The 15,328-nt window shown below is 39.0% G+C and overlaps 1 protein-coding gene across 4 annotated transcripts in view; it reads left to right on the top strand.

Annotated features, from left to right (window-relative positions):
- PDE4B (phosphodiesterase 4B) overlaps window positions 1-15,328 on the top strand; it is a 457,607-nt gene that overhangs the window by 339,245 nt on the left and 103,034 nt on the right. For all 4 annotated transcript variants that reach the window (XM_054484028.2, XM_063654524.1, XM_054484029.2 and 1 more), the window contains 3 exons: window positions 1,839-1,875; window positions 1,985-2,055; window positions 10,228-10,277. In XM_054484028.2, coding sequence (XP_054340003.1) covers window positions 1,839-1,875; window positions 1,985-2,055; window positions 10,228-10,277 — 158 coding nt within the window. The remainder of the gene's footprint in view (window positions 1-1,838; window positions 1,876-1,984; window positions 2,056-10,227; window positions 10,278-15,328) is intronic.

Raw genomic sequence — 15,328 nt, 5'->3', positions numbered from 1 at the left:
TTCAATTTTGGAGATCATGGATATTTTGTATGATTTGGTATGTCAACTATGCAGCAAGTCATAAAATAGGAAGCATAGGCTGGGTGTAGTGGTTTATACCTGTAACTCCAGCACTTGGGAGGCCAAAGTGGGCCGATTGCTTGAGCCCAGGGCTTGAGAGCAGCCTGGGCAACATGGCAAAACTGTCTCTACAGAAAAATACAAAAATAAATAAATAAAATAGCTGCATGTGGTGTTGTGTGCCTGTAGTCCCAGCTACTCCAGAGTCTGAGGTGGGAGGATTGCTTGAGCCTGGAGGCAGAAGTTGCAGTGAGCTGAGATCACGCCACTACACTCCAGCCTTGGTGACAAAGCTAGACCCTGTCTCAAAACAAAGCAAAATAATGACAACAACAGCAAAAATGAAGCATAGTGTTTAAAAGCACAGATTTTTGAAACCAAACAGTCTAAATTCTTACATTTGGAATCAGTCTCAGTTCTTCTACTTACTAGGTATGTGCTAGTTAACTGCTCTGTGGATCGATGTCATTTATATAATAGCAATATTAAGAGTACCAGCCGCAGAGCCCTGTTACAATAATTAAATGAGATAATACTTGTAAACTGCTTACCACAAGGCCTGGCAGACAACAGTAGTCACACAAATAATGCTTACTCCTTGTCAGTATTCTTTTTATTGTCATTGTACAAAGTGGGCACAGAAGACACTTGCCAGATTAAATTGAAGTTTGGAGGTTTCTAGCTGAAGAAAAAGGTGGAAAGAAAAGTATCATATTAAATAAGATGTCAAGTTAAAAGCCTATGACAGAGGAGAGGCCCAAATGGATGTATGTGTTGTTCAACTCTGGAGCCCCAGGCCTTGTGTGGTGCCTGGTACAGGGCACATGATTAATAATTATTGGTTGCACTAATGTAGTTAACAAAGAAGGTGCCATATTTGTGTGACAATTATGAGGACAGGGAAGGTAGGCTAGACACTGAGGGAAGTTCACTGTTACTAATTTCTGTGCTGCTATGATGATTCACACTGTAATAGCAAAGTGGCCTGATATTGTGACTGTAGCTCAAACCAACATGTCTTCTAGTACCTTCAATGGAGAGTTTGCTGAATGTGGGTTTAAGTAGATTTCTCAAAGCATGTACCAGAGAGACAGTGTGCACTTCTGAAAACACATTTTTGACTCTTCCTAAATACAGATTTACATAACACTAGGTACAGCTTAATCAGTTCTTTGGGACAAAATGGAGTGACAATGGTATGATTATGGCAGGTCCAGCCATACACTCCTATTAAAAGCTTTTCCTTATGTACTTTAAGAAAAAGTTATATTAAAAACAAAAAGTAATGGGATTCCCAGACAGAAATCTGTGTTTAAATGGCATTAAAGCTGTGGTTCGAATCAACAAAAGCCAGGAAATCCAAAGTTAACCTTTATCCAGACTGTTATACCAGTTTTTCCAACTGTGTGTGTCCCTGTGAGCAGCCCTCCCTTTGAATTTCCTGGCTCTGGCAACAAAAATCCACAAGTTGCTTTGAATTACAGTACTCTGGATCTGTTATTTAATGGGAATATATCCTGAGGATATATGCTTACTTGCAAATGCTTTTATGTGTAGTCACTGTAAATTCAGGAGTCATGAATCTGGTACTAATTTTTTCCTTTCAAGCTCTTGGAATACCCTTTCATGCCAAATTGTGAGTCCTGTCTTATATCCAGGTAGAAGAACTTGTATAACATTTGTGTTGTTAACACTGATAAAATTTAATATTATAGCTTATATGTCACAGTTATAATTCAAGTAAATTTCTAAAGGTTCTTTTTTTCTCTTTTCACCAGACACGGCGATGACTTGATTGTAACTCCTTTTGCCCAGGTATGTATTATGCTGGTCCTGGCTTGCTTTCACTGTCGCTGATTTCTAAGTCTGAACCTGGCCATTTGTCTTCTTTTGTCCTTAATCATTTAAAACATTTTTCTTCTAGGTCCTTGCCAGCTTGCGAAGTGTGAGAAACAACTTCACTATACTGACAAACCTTCATGGTACATCTAACAAGTAAGCATTGACTTTTTTGTGGAGTTTGAATCCCTAACATAAAGGCAAAAAATATTGAGCAGCATTTTAAAAAATACAACTATCACATGGAAAATTGTCCTCTAAGCTAAGTTAATATACACAATAAAATTTGAAAATAGGATGGTGCACCATAGTATTTTAGAACTCATACAACACTAAAAGTAACCTAGTCTGGGTCTTATTAGTTTTTGTACCCATAAGACTCAGTACCAAGTAGGAATTCACAAATGAAAGAACAAAAGGAGGATTTTATTTTTCATTGACTTTTACATTTACCACTTTGACCAGTAACGGCCATAAATTCCATTAAAAGTCTTTTTGAATAAGTTATTAATGAATTCAGATATTCAAACTTAAAATTAAATGTAGCAGAAACTTCAAGTTCAATTTGCCTAATTTTTTATTGTCTATAAACAAGTTCATGCAGTTTAATGAATAAGCATGGAATTATCTTCTCCTCCACCTTCAATTAATTATATGATCTTGGCATTTAAATTAATGTTGCTGATCCTTGATCTCCATATCTATAAAATGAAGGGTTTGAACTTTATATTCCTTGCAGTAACACTTTCTCCAAAATCATTTCAAATCTATGAGCCTAAGCTAAGTTCTGTTCAGTTCACTCTTCTGCATGTTTTAAAAAAGTGTCACAAAGGTCAGAGAGTCATAGAACCCATGATCCTGGAATGAGAGGACTGGAGGAGGCCTTTGAGACCATTGATTCTCTTGTTTAGGAGAAACCTAAGCTCTCAAGAATCCAGTGACTTGCTAACAACTCCCTCCCACCGCATAAGTTAGAGACACATCAGGGCCAAAACCTACATCTAATTTTTCAGAATTAGATGAACTACAGAGTATCCTATATCTCCAGTCTTTGTGAAATTATTTTTCAGTCCTTTGCTTTGCTTTCATACAAATTTTCATAGAATAGATTCGTTAAAAGTGGGAGTAAACCCTGCTTTGAATGTTTGCTTTTTCTTTCACTGTTTTATGACTAGGCTTTCTTGTGAGATGACTCTGTATTCTCTGATCAAACTTCCATATGAGTGATCTTTCTCACATGTTGTTTGACTGTGTCACCCTCCAGCTTGAGGCATTTCAGTGGTCCAGTGTTATCATTAAGATAAAGTTTAAATGCTGGTGCTTGGCACCCAAGACAACTTAATTTGATTGGTAGTTGCTTGGGTTTATATTTAGTGCAATGTATATGAAATCTAGAGGCTTGTCTCAGCCTCTTTTGGGTAGAACTCCATTTATTTATTTATTTATTTACTTATCTATTTATCCATCCAACTAGTATTTATTTAGTACGTACCATCCATTCATACATGGATATATGCATTTAACAAATAACTACTGGCACCCCCATCGGTACCAGGCACTGGTAATATAATAGTGACAAGAGCAGACAAGTTCTCTCCTCTTTTAGGGCTTACATTCTGATACAAAATGCTGTAGGATGCAGTGTAAACAATCAGACCAGGTCTCTAGCCATGTGGAACTATGTTCAATAATCATGGTCTATTGTTCTCTGCATACTCTCTTCTCTATCCTAATTATGGACTTGCTGTTCTTTCTTCCTAAAATGTCTGTTTCCACTTGCCAGTGTCTGCTTGGCCAAATCCTGATTGTCTTTATGTCCCATCTCTAGTATCACCTTCACTGAGATGCTTTCCCTGACCTCACCAAACCTGGCTGAGTGACCCTCATTTGGATCCAGAGTACTCTGAAAACCTTATCACTATCTTTATGGATCTCTGCCCACCACTAGATTGTGTGCCCCTTAGAAGTAAGAATTGGGTTTAGTTTTTCTTGAATTCCCAAGAATAGCAGAATGCCTGACATACAGTTTGTGCTTCATAAAAATTCATCACATATATGAATTTCTGAATAAATAATTGTTGGAGGAAAGACCACCAATTATTTAGAAAATTATATTTGCAGGATTGATCCCTTCTCTATGATTTTTTCTTTGTAGAATATGGCCTCTGGCTTCATAGCCCATTTCTACCCCCTCGAAAATGATGCACTTGGGCAAGCTAATTACCCTCTCTATATCTCAGTTTTCTAATGTGTAAAATAGGGTTGTTGTGAGGATTAAATGAACTGATATTTGCAAAGCACTTAAAACAGCATCTTGCACAAAGTAGGTGCTCAATAAAGGTGAGCTATTATAATGGATCGTTACATTTCTCTTGCTGAATCCAGAAGTGGTGTAACACTTTGGGGTTTTCATATCTGTTGTCAGCTTAGATCACCATAAATGATATTCATGGTATTGAACGAATAAAGGTATTGTTACCCCCACTCTATGGATAAGGAAACAAAGCTTACGGAGATTAAATGACTTGGGCAGGAACGTACAGCTTCCAGTGGGCGATAGAGTTTTCCTTGAAACCTGGAATCCTGTCATTGCAGTGCTCTTTTCATTTGCCAAACCTGTTAAGTCTTCTGGGTTATAGGAAGAAGTCCCTGGAAGGCTTTGGAACAGAAAGACATTTAGGAAGAACTTATGGAATAGATGAAGATCAGAAAGCCTGAAGACAGACAGTAGCTAAAACAATATTTTCAGGAATTAAATGTGAGGGTATAGCTCTGAACCAGAATGATGGAGATGGGAATGGGGAGGAAGGGATTAATATGGACACATTTTAAAGGCTTCTTAAGCATGGCTGGACTGAGAACCACTACATTGCACAGCACTAGGGAGAAGGCGGGGTGGGTGGTGGTGTTCTCATTCTTATCTGTTAGCGTGGGTTTGAGGGTTTTTACCTCTGTTAGTAGTATCAGAACATTCAGCCCAACCCTGCTGATGAATAAGCTGTGCCAACTGAAACGACTTTCTCAATAATCAGGCCTTTCCAAACCCTTGAGGGTTTTGGTCCTTGTGAACTTTTAGGAACCAAGTACCCCAAGACCATAATTGCCATAGCATAGCTGAAGCACAGCCCTTCCCACACTCTGGCTGAGGACTACCCTTCAAGTCATGGCCCCTTGTGTCACCCTTTGTCCAAAGCAAGCCATGCTTATCACACAAAGCAGGCCTCCAGTGGTAAGACAGTTGTATCTAATGATCTTTCTCAAATTCATACCCATGTGTACAGAGTTGATCCTGTTACTGATTGCAAGTACTACCTTGTCACCAATAAAAATTCAAGACAGGGCACATTTACCACTAGAGCTTCACCAAAGGGAGTTGAGAATGGTGCAGTCTAGCTCAGACTCAGTCCTGAATAATGGATTTCAGACATCGGGGAGCTGAAATCAATGAAATCAATTAGCCATCTCTGGAGCAGCCTGGCAGGGGCAGGTTGGAAAACTGACTGTCCATTTAATGCACTCCATTTTATTTCTAGATAGTGAATACCTTCAAACCACTAAAGAAAAGCCAAGAGAAGGAACTGAAGACAATAATGTTTGGCAGGAATGGATACAACATACAGAAAGCATACCCCCACCCCAACACACACACACACACACACACACACACACGTATACACAGAGTTATCTTAACAGCTGAAACTGTAGAATTCATAGAACTCAGATACTGCTTTCTGGGATATTTGACTTCGGATCCAGGGTGCCACTCCCTGCCTTGAATGTAGCATTTAAGCAATAGTTATGTCCTAGGAGTGGTTTTCATGAGACATCTGGTTAGTGTGGTTTATTGTAGGAAAAGGAACTCCCACATAGAACTATACTTCTCATAAGTCAAGATTTCTTTTATCTTTTGGCTCTTTGCTATGCATAAAAGCAGTCCATTGTCTGCTTGTGCTTTACCACCCAAAGGGTGGAAATCTCAAAGTTCCTGTTGAGGTGGTTTCCTTGCACCTTCATGAAATATCCCATTGAGGGATGCTTGATTGGACCTGTATTTCTTGGCTGCAAATTAAAACCTACACTTCCTTTGTCCCAGGAGTTAATTTTGAAAATATGGCTTTCATTTAGAGTTGTTAATTCAGATAAGCGTTCTTAAAGCACTTGCTGACTTTAAACAGACTGCTGGAGTAATCAGGTGCGCAAGTGAGTGTGCCCACCATTCAGCAGTCTGATAGCCAGGGGATGGAGCTGGGAGCAAAGAGGTGTCATTTATCAATCGACTTTGTCATCAACATTTGAATATCACCTGTGGCTATCAGGAAATAATGTAACTTCTTTGTGTTAATGTTCTTCCAAAGCATAATTTAATCAACATGTATGTAATCTTCAGGAAAGAACTAATAACCACTTAATTTTTTTAGTGTATATCTATCCAAAATGTCTTTTATTGCTGTATGTACTTTGGCATGTGAATTAAATTAACTGAGGATCATAAAATGTTGAGCGTTCAGAGCTGGAATGAACCTGGCCAAATTTCCTCAGATGAAGTGAAGCAATATATGTAAAACTCCTCACGCAGGACCTGGTACATTGTAAATCACCAGTAAATGTTAGTTGCTGCCTGCTCTTCTCAAGTGAGGAAGAAACTAAGAGGTCCCGTGAATTGCCCAAGGGCAACAGTGGGAAGGTGCCAGAGCCAGGATTAGGATTCCTGTCTTCTTAGTCACAGTCCAGTTCTCTCTCCACTGTGCTATTCAGGGCTGGAAAGTATGAACTGCCATGGCCATATTATCTTCCCTATTTATATCACCATCTTCAGCAATCAGCCACATAACTTCTTAGGATTCTTCCATAAGTTAGGGACTTTGGAAACTGAGCAACCAATACCACTTTCCTCTGGCACTCCTTACAATTTTCTGTCTGGCATTCTCACTCCCTACAAGCAATCATGTGGCTTGCAGAAGTCATTTATTCATTGAAAATGTATTGAGCCTCTTCTTTGCTCCAGGTCTCATGAATAATTGACAAACCAAATAAAGATGGTCCCTGCCTTTCCAAAGCTTCCACACAGAGATGCTAATCTGAATTGACAACTCTAAATAAAAGCCATATTTTCAAAATTAACTTCTGAGACAAAAGAATTTGTATAATATGTGTAATTTCCAAGAAGTCATTGAGAGAATTGGGCGCTGTGATTCGACATGCTATAAAGAAAGTAGAGATTTCTAACATTTGGGATCTCCTAGTTCAGTTTCTTCTTTCACAAAAGTCTTCTTTGGAACTCAGGAAAAGGTGCAAGATAAAATTATTAAAATGTATTATTAATCCAGTGCGTATGTGTTAAGTACCTACATCATACCGAATATTATGCCAGATCCCTGTGTTACAGTTGTGCACAATGTTCAATCATTGCTTAAATTTCTCATAGATGAGTTGAAGAGAAAGAAAGGAAAATGGGAAATACAATACAGAATGAGCAATGCAATGGTTCAGTAAGCACAGGAAACTACAGAACACAGGTGAGGGCCACTCACAGAGGGAAGGCTCCTCTGAGGAGGTGATGCCTGAACAGAGTCCTAGGACATATGAAAGAGCTAGCCACATAAAGAGAAGAAAAGTATTCAACTGAGCAAAATGTGTGCAAAGGCACAGCAACAAAAGAGAGTGCTGTGTTCGAGGAATGGCAAGTGGCATATAGAACCAAGATTGCATGTGAAAAGGAAACCAGATAAAATAGTCATATAGAGTATTTGGTTCTCAAACCACTTTCACATCAACGGGTTATTCAATCCACATTCTATTAACATTTTGGAGTTCCTACTATTTGCCAGGCAAATTGGCAGGACCTGAAGAGTATGTAAGCAAAGGGATCAGAACCGGATCCTGCCATCAACAGGTCACAGATTACTAGTGGAGATAATATGTGCCAATATGGACTTAACATGAAGAAATGACCCTAAAAGTACAAGTAAAGCACCATGAGAGATTATAGAAACCATTCTTGGCTAAGAGGATGGCATCCTTTGGAGAAGGTTTGATGGGTAACTTAACCTTAAGTTAACCTTAACTTAACCTTTGATGGGTAGATTGTTTGATGTGGAGACAGCTTCCTTGACAGGGAAATGAATGGCCTGAATAATGGCAGGAAAGGGGCAGCACATATTCAAGGAAAAAGAAGTGAACAAGTTTGGCCTTGGCAAGTGTGAGTCAGCTCTGTCCCTCATTCATTCATTCTTCTATTCAATAAGTATTTACTGAATGCTTGTCATATGAAGGACCATCCTGGGTGCCAGGGATCAAGCGGTAAACAAGTTGTACCCTGCTCACATAATGTTTACATTTAATCTAGGGAACTATGTGTTGAACACTAACTAGACAGAGCCTATTTAAGCTATAATTTTAAAGTGCTACAAAAGAGAAGTACAGTATGCATGAGAGCGCAGAGCCAGTCAGTGGTCTGGCAATGAGGAATTATGAGAGAAAAGCTGGAAAAAGGATGTTGGGGCTAGAGAGCAAGGACTTTGAATGCCAGGCTAAGGATTTTGGAATTTAATCTCTTAATTTTCCTGAAAAACCACCCTCAGTATTAGTGCAGGTGTTATCAGCATACAGTATAGTGGAAAGAGCATGCACTTTGGGTTCAGAAAGACTTAGCTTTGAATTCTGGCTGTGCCAATTATAAATCATGTGTCAGTATGTTTCTTAACCTCTCTGAGCTTCAGTCTTCTTATCCTTAAAATGGGGTGATAATACTCCCAGTGGAAGCTAAGAAATACCTAGCGCAGCCTAGCAGAGAAAAGCAATCACTAGATAATAATTTCTCTTCTCTTGTCATATGTGAAAATTTCATACCACTGAGAGTTTAAAAGTACCCTGCCTAAGATCACCCAGCTAGTAAATTAATGGTAGATGTGGACCCTGTCTATAGACTACAGCTACTAGGTATGGGCACCTACAAGCTAGATTGTCCCTAAAGGACCAGAGATTAATTTAAAGCAGTAGAGAAACCTAGGGAAATAATTCTGTGGCCACACCAGTAGGAAGACTCTTCTTTAGCAACAACGATGCAGGCTGTTCTTTGTCATTTAGAATTTGGCTTCGTTCTTACACTTGCCTGTACATGAGAATGCAAAGAGAAGTGAAAAATACAGATTCCCAGGCCTTATCTCAGATATACTGAAATAGACTCTTCAGGGTTGGGAAAGGAAATTTAATAGCTCCCCAAATGAGTCTGATGCGTATCCATGTTTGAGAACCACTGGACTAGAGTCTCACTCTCTTGCTCATTGCAAATGTCCTGTTACTCCTTAGTGGAGCAGAGAATCCTTAATACCAGTGTTTCTGAAAATGTGGTCCTTAGACCAGCAGCATCAGCACCACTTGGGAACTTCTTATAAGGGCAAACTTTTAAGCCCATCCCAGGCCTACTGAATCAGCAACTCTGGGGATAGGGCCCAGCAGTGTGTCTGAATAAGACCTCCAGGTGATTCTGATGCACCCTAAAGTTTGAGAGCCCTGCTCAATAGTATTCCTGAGAAGTTCTCCAGCAATGCAGCAGGAAACAGGAGAGTCTGGTAGAAGTTCTGCAAAACATGAGAAGAATGGTAAGAGCAGTGAAATTGAAAGGTTTGGGGCAGAGAAAGGAAAAGAAACAAGAAAAAAGGAGAAGCCCCAGTACTATGAGAACATGGGTTTGCCTGTTTCATTTAACCCCTGACATCAGCAGGCTTGTTATGACGTAGAATGATGTCCCAGTTCCTCCATGTAAATTCTGTTCCCTAAGTAAAGCAAGCTGGATGACTGTTCCCAGTGGTTGTGTGACCTTGGCAAGTGACTTCACCTCTCTAGGTCTCAGTCTCCTGAGGTACAAAAATTAGGGGCCTGAAGTGATTGATCGCTAAGGGTTCCTCTGGCTATAACTTTTTACAGCACTGCCCAAAGGAATTGAGATTCACTCTGACATTTCGAGTGACGCCTGAGCAAGCGACTCCTTTTCTGAGGGCTTCTTGGAACAGCAAAACTTAAAACAGGGGGCTGGTTGGGGACCTGGAGTAAACAACTTCCTTCCTGGAGAGTCTGAGCATCCTGAGGCCCTTGAAGAAGGAAATTCCAGGCCATCTGGATGTAAGAGAATTGCAGTCCATCTGGATGTGAGAGAATTGCAGTCATCTACCCGGATTACAGGAGCCTGCCTTCTGGAGATAGCATTATGTCACTACATAGTTCATTATGACCTGGAAAAGTCCCCAGTAACCATGAGGGTGGGGTGTCAGGGGTGGAATGGGGAGTTTTGATACACAGACTCAGTCCTTCTTTTCTCTGTCTCCACAGGAGGTCCCCAGCTGCTAGTCAGCCTTCTGTCTCCAGAGTCAACCCACAAGGTAGGCCATGTCATAAGGTCTATCTCAATGTTTCAGGATAGAATAATAAACGTGCCTCTTATTCAGAACTGTTTTTTAGAACAATAGCGTTGTTTGTATATATTGTGGCTCTCAAAAGTATGTCTGTTGGTGACTTTTTTCTAAGGTACACTGGAGCATTACTTCACTCTATTAAAACCACATTAAAGGCCGTACTAAATAATTTGCCCATTGTATGTGCAGGCTTTCAGAACATGATAAACATGGGGTAATGCTGCTTCTTCCCCAAAGAGGAGCAGGAGACAGAGCTGTATTGACAGTGCAGCTTGACCTCAGCTTGCTGGCCCCAATAAACTCCAGGAGAGCTAACCTCAAAGACCTAAGGTGCTCCACGTTGGCCTGAGGGCCCCTGCGGATGTGTTAGTGGTTTCCCTCTTAATGTCAACTATAGATCCCACTTGAATCTACATCCTTTCCAGGTGTGAAACCAAAGGCTCTTTCCAAGTCACGAATCATTTCTTTTGGAGGGCATCCAACTTTGTTCCTCAACGGTGTTTTTTTTTTTGTTTTGTTTTTTGTTTTTTAAGAACCCAACCTCTCATCTTTCAGGACAGTGCATCCACTTTTCTTGGTGTGTTGAGAGCTGCAGAGAGGAAGGGCCACCTTGAAGGAACATCATGGAGTTCTGTTGAACTGAAATTCTTCTTCACACAAAATGCAACCAGTTCTATGATATTTGTTAAAATCCAAATAATGTTTTCTCCTAAATCTGTTCCCTACTATTGTTAGCAGTAGATTTGAGAAAAACCACAGGAGAAACAATTAAGATGAACTCACACTGAGATCACCTAACACCTGACACCTAACAATTCCTCACACGCTTTTCTATTTCCAGCAGCACTTCATACTTAAAATCTTTCTCACTTGGTTGTTGTGTTTTCTTTCTGGTATCCTGATCATAAGTATAACAGAAGTATTACAAAAGCTTAGCTTCTAAAAGAAGGGAACAAAAGCAGCAGATTCTATTGGCTCATTGGCTTCTGAAGTATTTGTGGTGCACGCTTTTTAAAATATTTTTATAAGAGAAAGATTGAGAACGAGAAAAAAAAGTGAAAGAAAGATATTAAGTAAAGGTGAGTTTACTCTAGAGCCCCGTAATATGAAATATAAAGAAGTAAGTAGTACTCTATGGACTTCAAAAACCTGGTGTGCTGCATGTACTATTTCCTTTAGAACTTTTATAAAAAGAAACAAAATAGGATGTTTTAACATATAACTCGTGTTACATACTTGGAGATCAAAGGAGGTAGTTTTGAAACTCCAATCATTTCATCATATTGGCCTACCAGTGAGGCAATATTGCTCACATTTCTGTTAGCCAAATTTACATCAATTTGATTATTTAGACTATGTTTTCTTTTTCTTGTAATAAATACTGACAAACATTAGGAGAATATGTGCAATTTATGGTTCTATAAATTAGCTCATTAACCAAAGATGTGGTTGGAAAGATCCTTTTGTGATTATTGGCACAGCAACTACAGCTTGACAACTAGGGATTCTTTTGATAAAGTCTTCTCAAACAATGGAGCAAAGAAATGACAGTACCACTCAGGCAATTTGTTTCTTTCCGTCTCTGTGGCAAACTACAAAAATCTTGGCTTTTCACTGGGAAGAGAATGTAGTGGTACCAATTATTACGTAATTATGGGTTTCAAAATCTCCTTAACGTTTAGCCACGGTTAGAAAAGGAAGGAGGAGACACACATCCCGTGTTTTGTTCTTATTATCAGCTTAAATAAGTCAGGCAGATTTTTCCTGTTATTTTAATATTTATCAGCGTATGACAAAGAGGTGCGTTTAAATAGAAACTTTAAAGGGGAATGAAAAATAACTGGCTCAGAACAAACAGAATTGAGAACTGGAGTGCTGCTTCAAAATATGATTTTTCATGATAGTAAGATCAGGTTTTTATTTGTCAGTACTGAAGTTGAATTCATGTATTTCAATTGAAATCTAAGATAAAAGGTACAAGAAATCTACATCAATTTAAACAGATTTAGCAACAACCTAGTTTGCTCAGAAAGCCTGACTTAGATAACTCTATTCTTGTATTGGAGCAATTCAGACAGAGAGAGAGAAAGAGAGAGAGAACTACCAAATCTTAAAATGCTTTATTATTTTGAACATATAAATGAGAAAAAATGCAAGTTATTTTAAAAGCTAATTGTCAGAAACCATGGTAAATTGGTACATTTACTTTTACAAATTGGTTATTAACTGAAATATTAAATGGATACATCAAAGGAAAGCTCTCCGTTTGAAATACCCCTCTTCGGCCGGGCATGGTGGCTCATGCCTATAATCCCAACACTTTGGGAGGCCAAGGTGGGCGGATCACGAGGTCAGGAGTTCAAGACCAGCCTGACCAATATGGTGAAACCCCATCTCTACTAAAACTACAAAAATTAGCTGGGTGTGGTGGCATGTGCCTGTCATCCCACCTACTCGGGAGGCTGAGGCAGGAGAATCTCTTGAACCTGGGAGGCGGAGGTTGCAGTGAGCTGAGATCGCACCACTGTACTCAAGCCCAGGTGACAGAGCAAGACTCTGTCTCAAAAAAAAAAAAAAAAAAGAAAGAAAGAAAAGAAAAGAAAGAAGGAAATACCAGAAATACCCTTCTTCTCACTATCCAACCAAGTTTCTTATCAGCTCTCATGGCTCAATGCAAATGTCCTTACTTTGCAAAGACATCTTATTTCTTTTTAAGTTGGCATAATTGCTCCTTTTTTGTGCTATGGCAACAATTTAATTCTCTGATGTACTTTAATTCAAGGCTTCTTGTATGTCTCTCCCATTGGAGATAAAGCTCTTGAAGACAGGGACTGTGCCTTCTCTATCTTTTTATTACTCGTGGTGCTTTCGTATAGTTATTTTCACATAGTAAGAACACAGTAAGTGTTGAATTGACCGGGAAAACTACATAAAATTTGGGGACTTTATGTGAAGGAAAATACATATGAAATACACTTTTAATAATGAGCCAGTATTTTTATCTCTATTGCTATGAATATTATTCAGATTGTATTTTTTCACTGTTAACGATTAGTTATTGCACTGAAGTTAATAGAAGTTTGAAGCACACTCTATAACTGCTTATATATGTTAGTGTGTTCATATAGGTTTTGAACAAAAAGAGTGAAATCTAAGAAGTTGGCATTTAGCACTTTGAATAAGAAAGCCAGAGTAGAGCAATGGAGAATTTCAAGCCCAGAAAGAACAATGAGGAAGCCATATGCTCCCAGGTTGAGGAGAAAGACGCAGTAAATCCTCCTGGGGGTGTCGAAAATGCCAATGTTGTAGTTTAATGAGCATCTGAATTTGTTTCACATTTTGCCTTTCACAAGCATAAATTCCAGGCTGTCCCTACATAGTGCTCAAGGATGGAAACAGAAAGGAAAAAATAGAAAAAGAAAGAAAACTCCAAAACAAGGCAGGAACTCGAATTCTGTCACCTGTACATATTCACAACAGAAAATTGAAGTAATTCTCAGGATTTCGGGTCCCAAAACTATTTGCAACAGGAAAATGGGGTGCATGCATACAAGTGTGTGTGTGATAATTGCCCCCCTTTTTCCATTCCATCCTATCCTTTGCTCTTCAATAGTAATCACACATATGTCATGATAGTAAGAATTTACTGATAAGATAAATTATCAAGTGTTCACTGTCTTTACAAAATGATTTTTTGCTTTATTGAAGGATTGGAGAAGCATCCTTTTAGTGGCTAGCACATCTGAGTCATGTAAATGTGACTTGATGTAAAATAATATGTATCATGTATACAATATTTTAGCAGCCAACTTGACACATAAGGTGGGGTGCTTTCTACTAAGTTTCTTTTTCTAAAATTTATCGGTAAATTTACTAAGCAGGAACATTACCACTGGTAACAGATCAGATGTTATGAAAAATAACACAGAAGTCTATGGGTCACTGGAAATGACAGCAAACCATAGCACCAAGATGACTAGGGAATCACTTTGAGGACTTCAAGCCAGATTGCTGCAGATACTAATGATATCGAAGCCTGGATACCCATAGCCTTGATTTATGGTGGTTTTCAACACCAGTCAATTAGAATGCATTTCAAGAAAAGACTGTGTTCAGAGAAATCGTATGAGACAGTATAGGGCTTTCCAGTAAAGCCTGAAATAGGTTGGCCTATGTGAGAAACAGACTTAATTAAGGTTTTTCCAGTGCTCACGGAATGCATTTCTTTTAATATGTGTCTAGGCCATTCTGGGGAGGAATTGGCTTTTTACCAGTTGATAAAACAGAAGAAGAGGCTTTCTCCTTGGAAACCTATTTCTCCATACGGGTTCTGCCCATAGCTTTACTTGATTATGACTATCCTTCCGGAGGTTCATGTGGGTGTACCAGATGCAGGGTCTCTTCAAATAGTGGACAAAAGGGTCAGTGAGTTATCTTCGATTTTAAGGAATTCAGAAAGTCATGACACTGATTCCTTTCTCATTCTTTGCCAGAACTTTCAGGACCTGTGATGAGACAGGGTCTACATGTGCATGGGTAAAGGGCTCTCTGAGAACCACAGCAAGAGCCTGAGAGCGGTGCTGCGTCAGATAACTGGAAATGAGGCCCAGCATAAGCAGAACCTTTGCTTGGTTTCTACATTAAGCAAGAACTGTCAGGCAGGATTACAACACTTATGGACAAATAGGAATAAAATCAATCTTGTGACCAAAGGCTGTGACCAGTCATGATAAAGGAAGGATTAGAGGGAATTATAAGAAAAAAGAAAAAGGAAAGAAAAGAAATAAAAAAGAAAGGAAAAAGAAAAAGTCAGAAATATCAAACGATATTTTCTTCCTTATTCTGAATTCTGTGTGCTGAATTATTGGAATAGTTGCCTTAATTACTCACTTTCAGTGTTTAGACAGGCTGCATATAAAATGATAGCAAAAATGCACCAGAAAAGCCTCAGTTATTTTGAGAATAATTTTCCAAATGGTTGTTTTGTAATAATTGCTTTTGTCTAAAATAACCCTCTT

Source organism: Pongo pygmaeus, chromosome 1, assembly GCF_028885625.2.
Source record: "Pongo pygmaeus isolate AG05252 chromosome 1, NHGRI_mPonPyg2-v2.0_pri, whole genome shotgun sequence".
NCBI classification, from domain to species: Eukaryota; Metazoa; Chordata; class Mammalia; order Primates; family Hominidae; genus Pongo; species Pongo pygmaeus.
The sequence above is the reverse complement of the archived record's forward strand: the minus strand, read 5'-3'. Positions and strand labels throughout refer to the sequence as shown.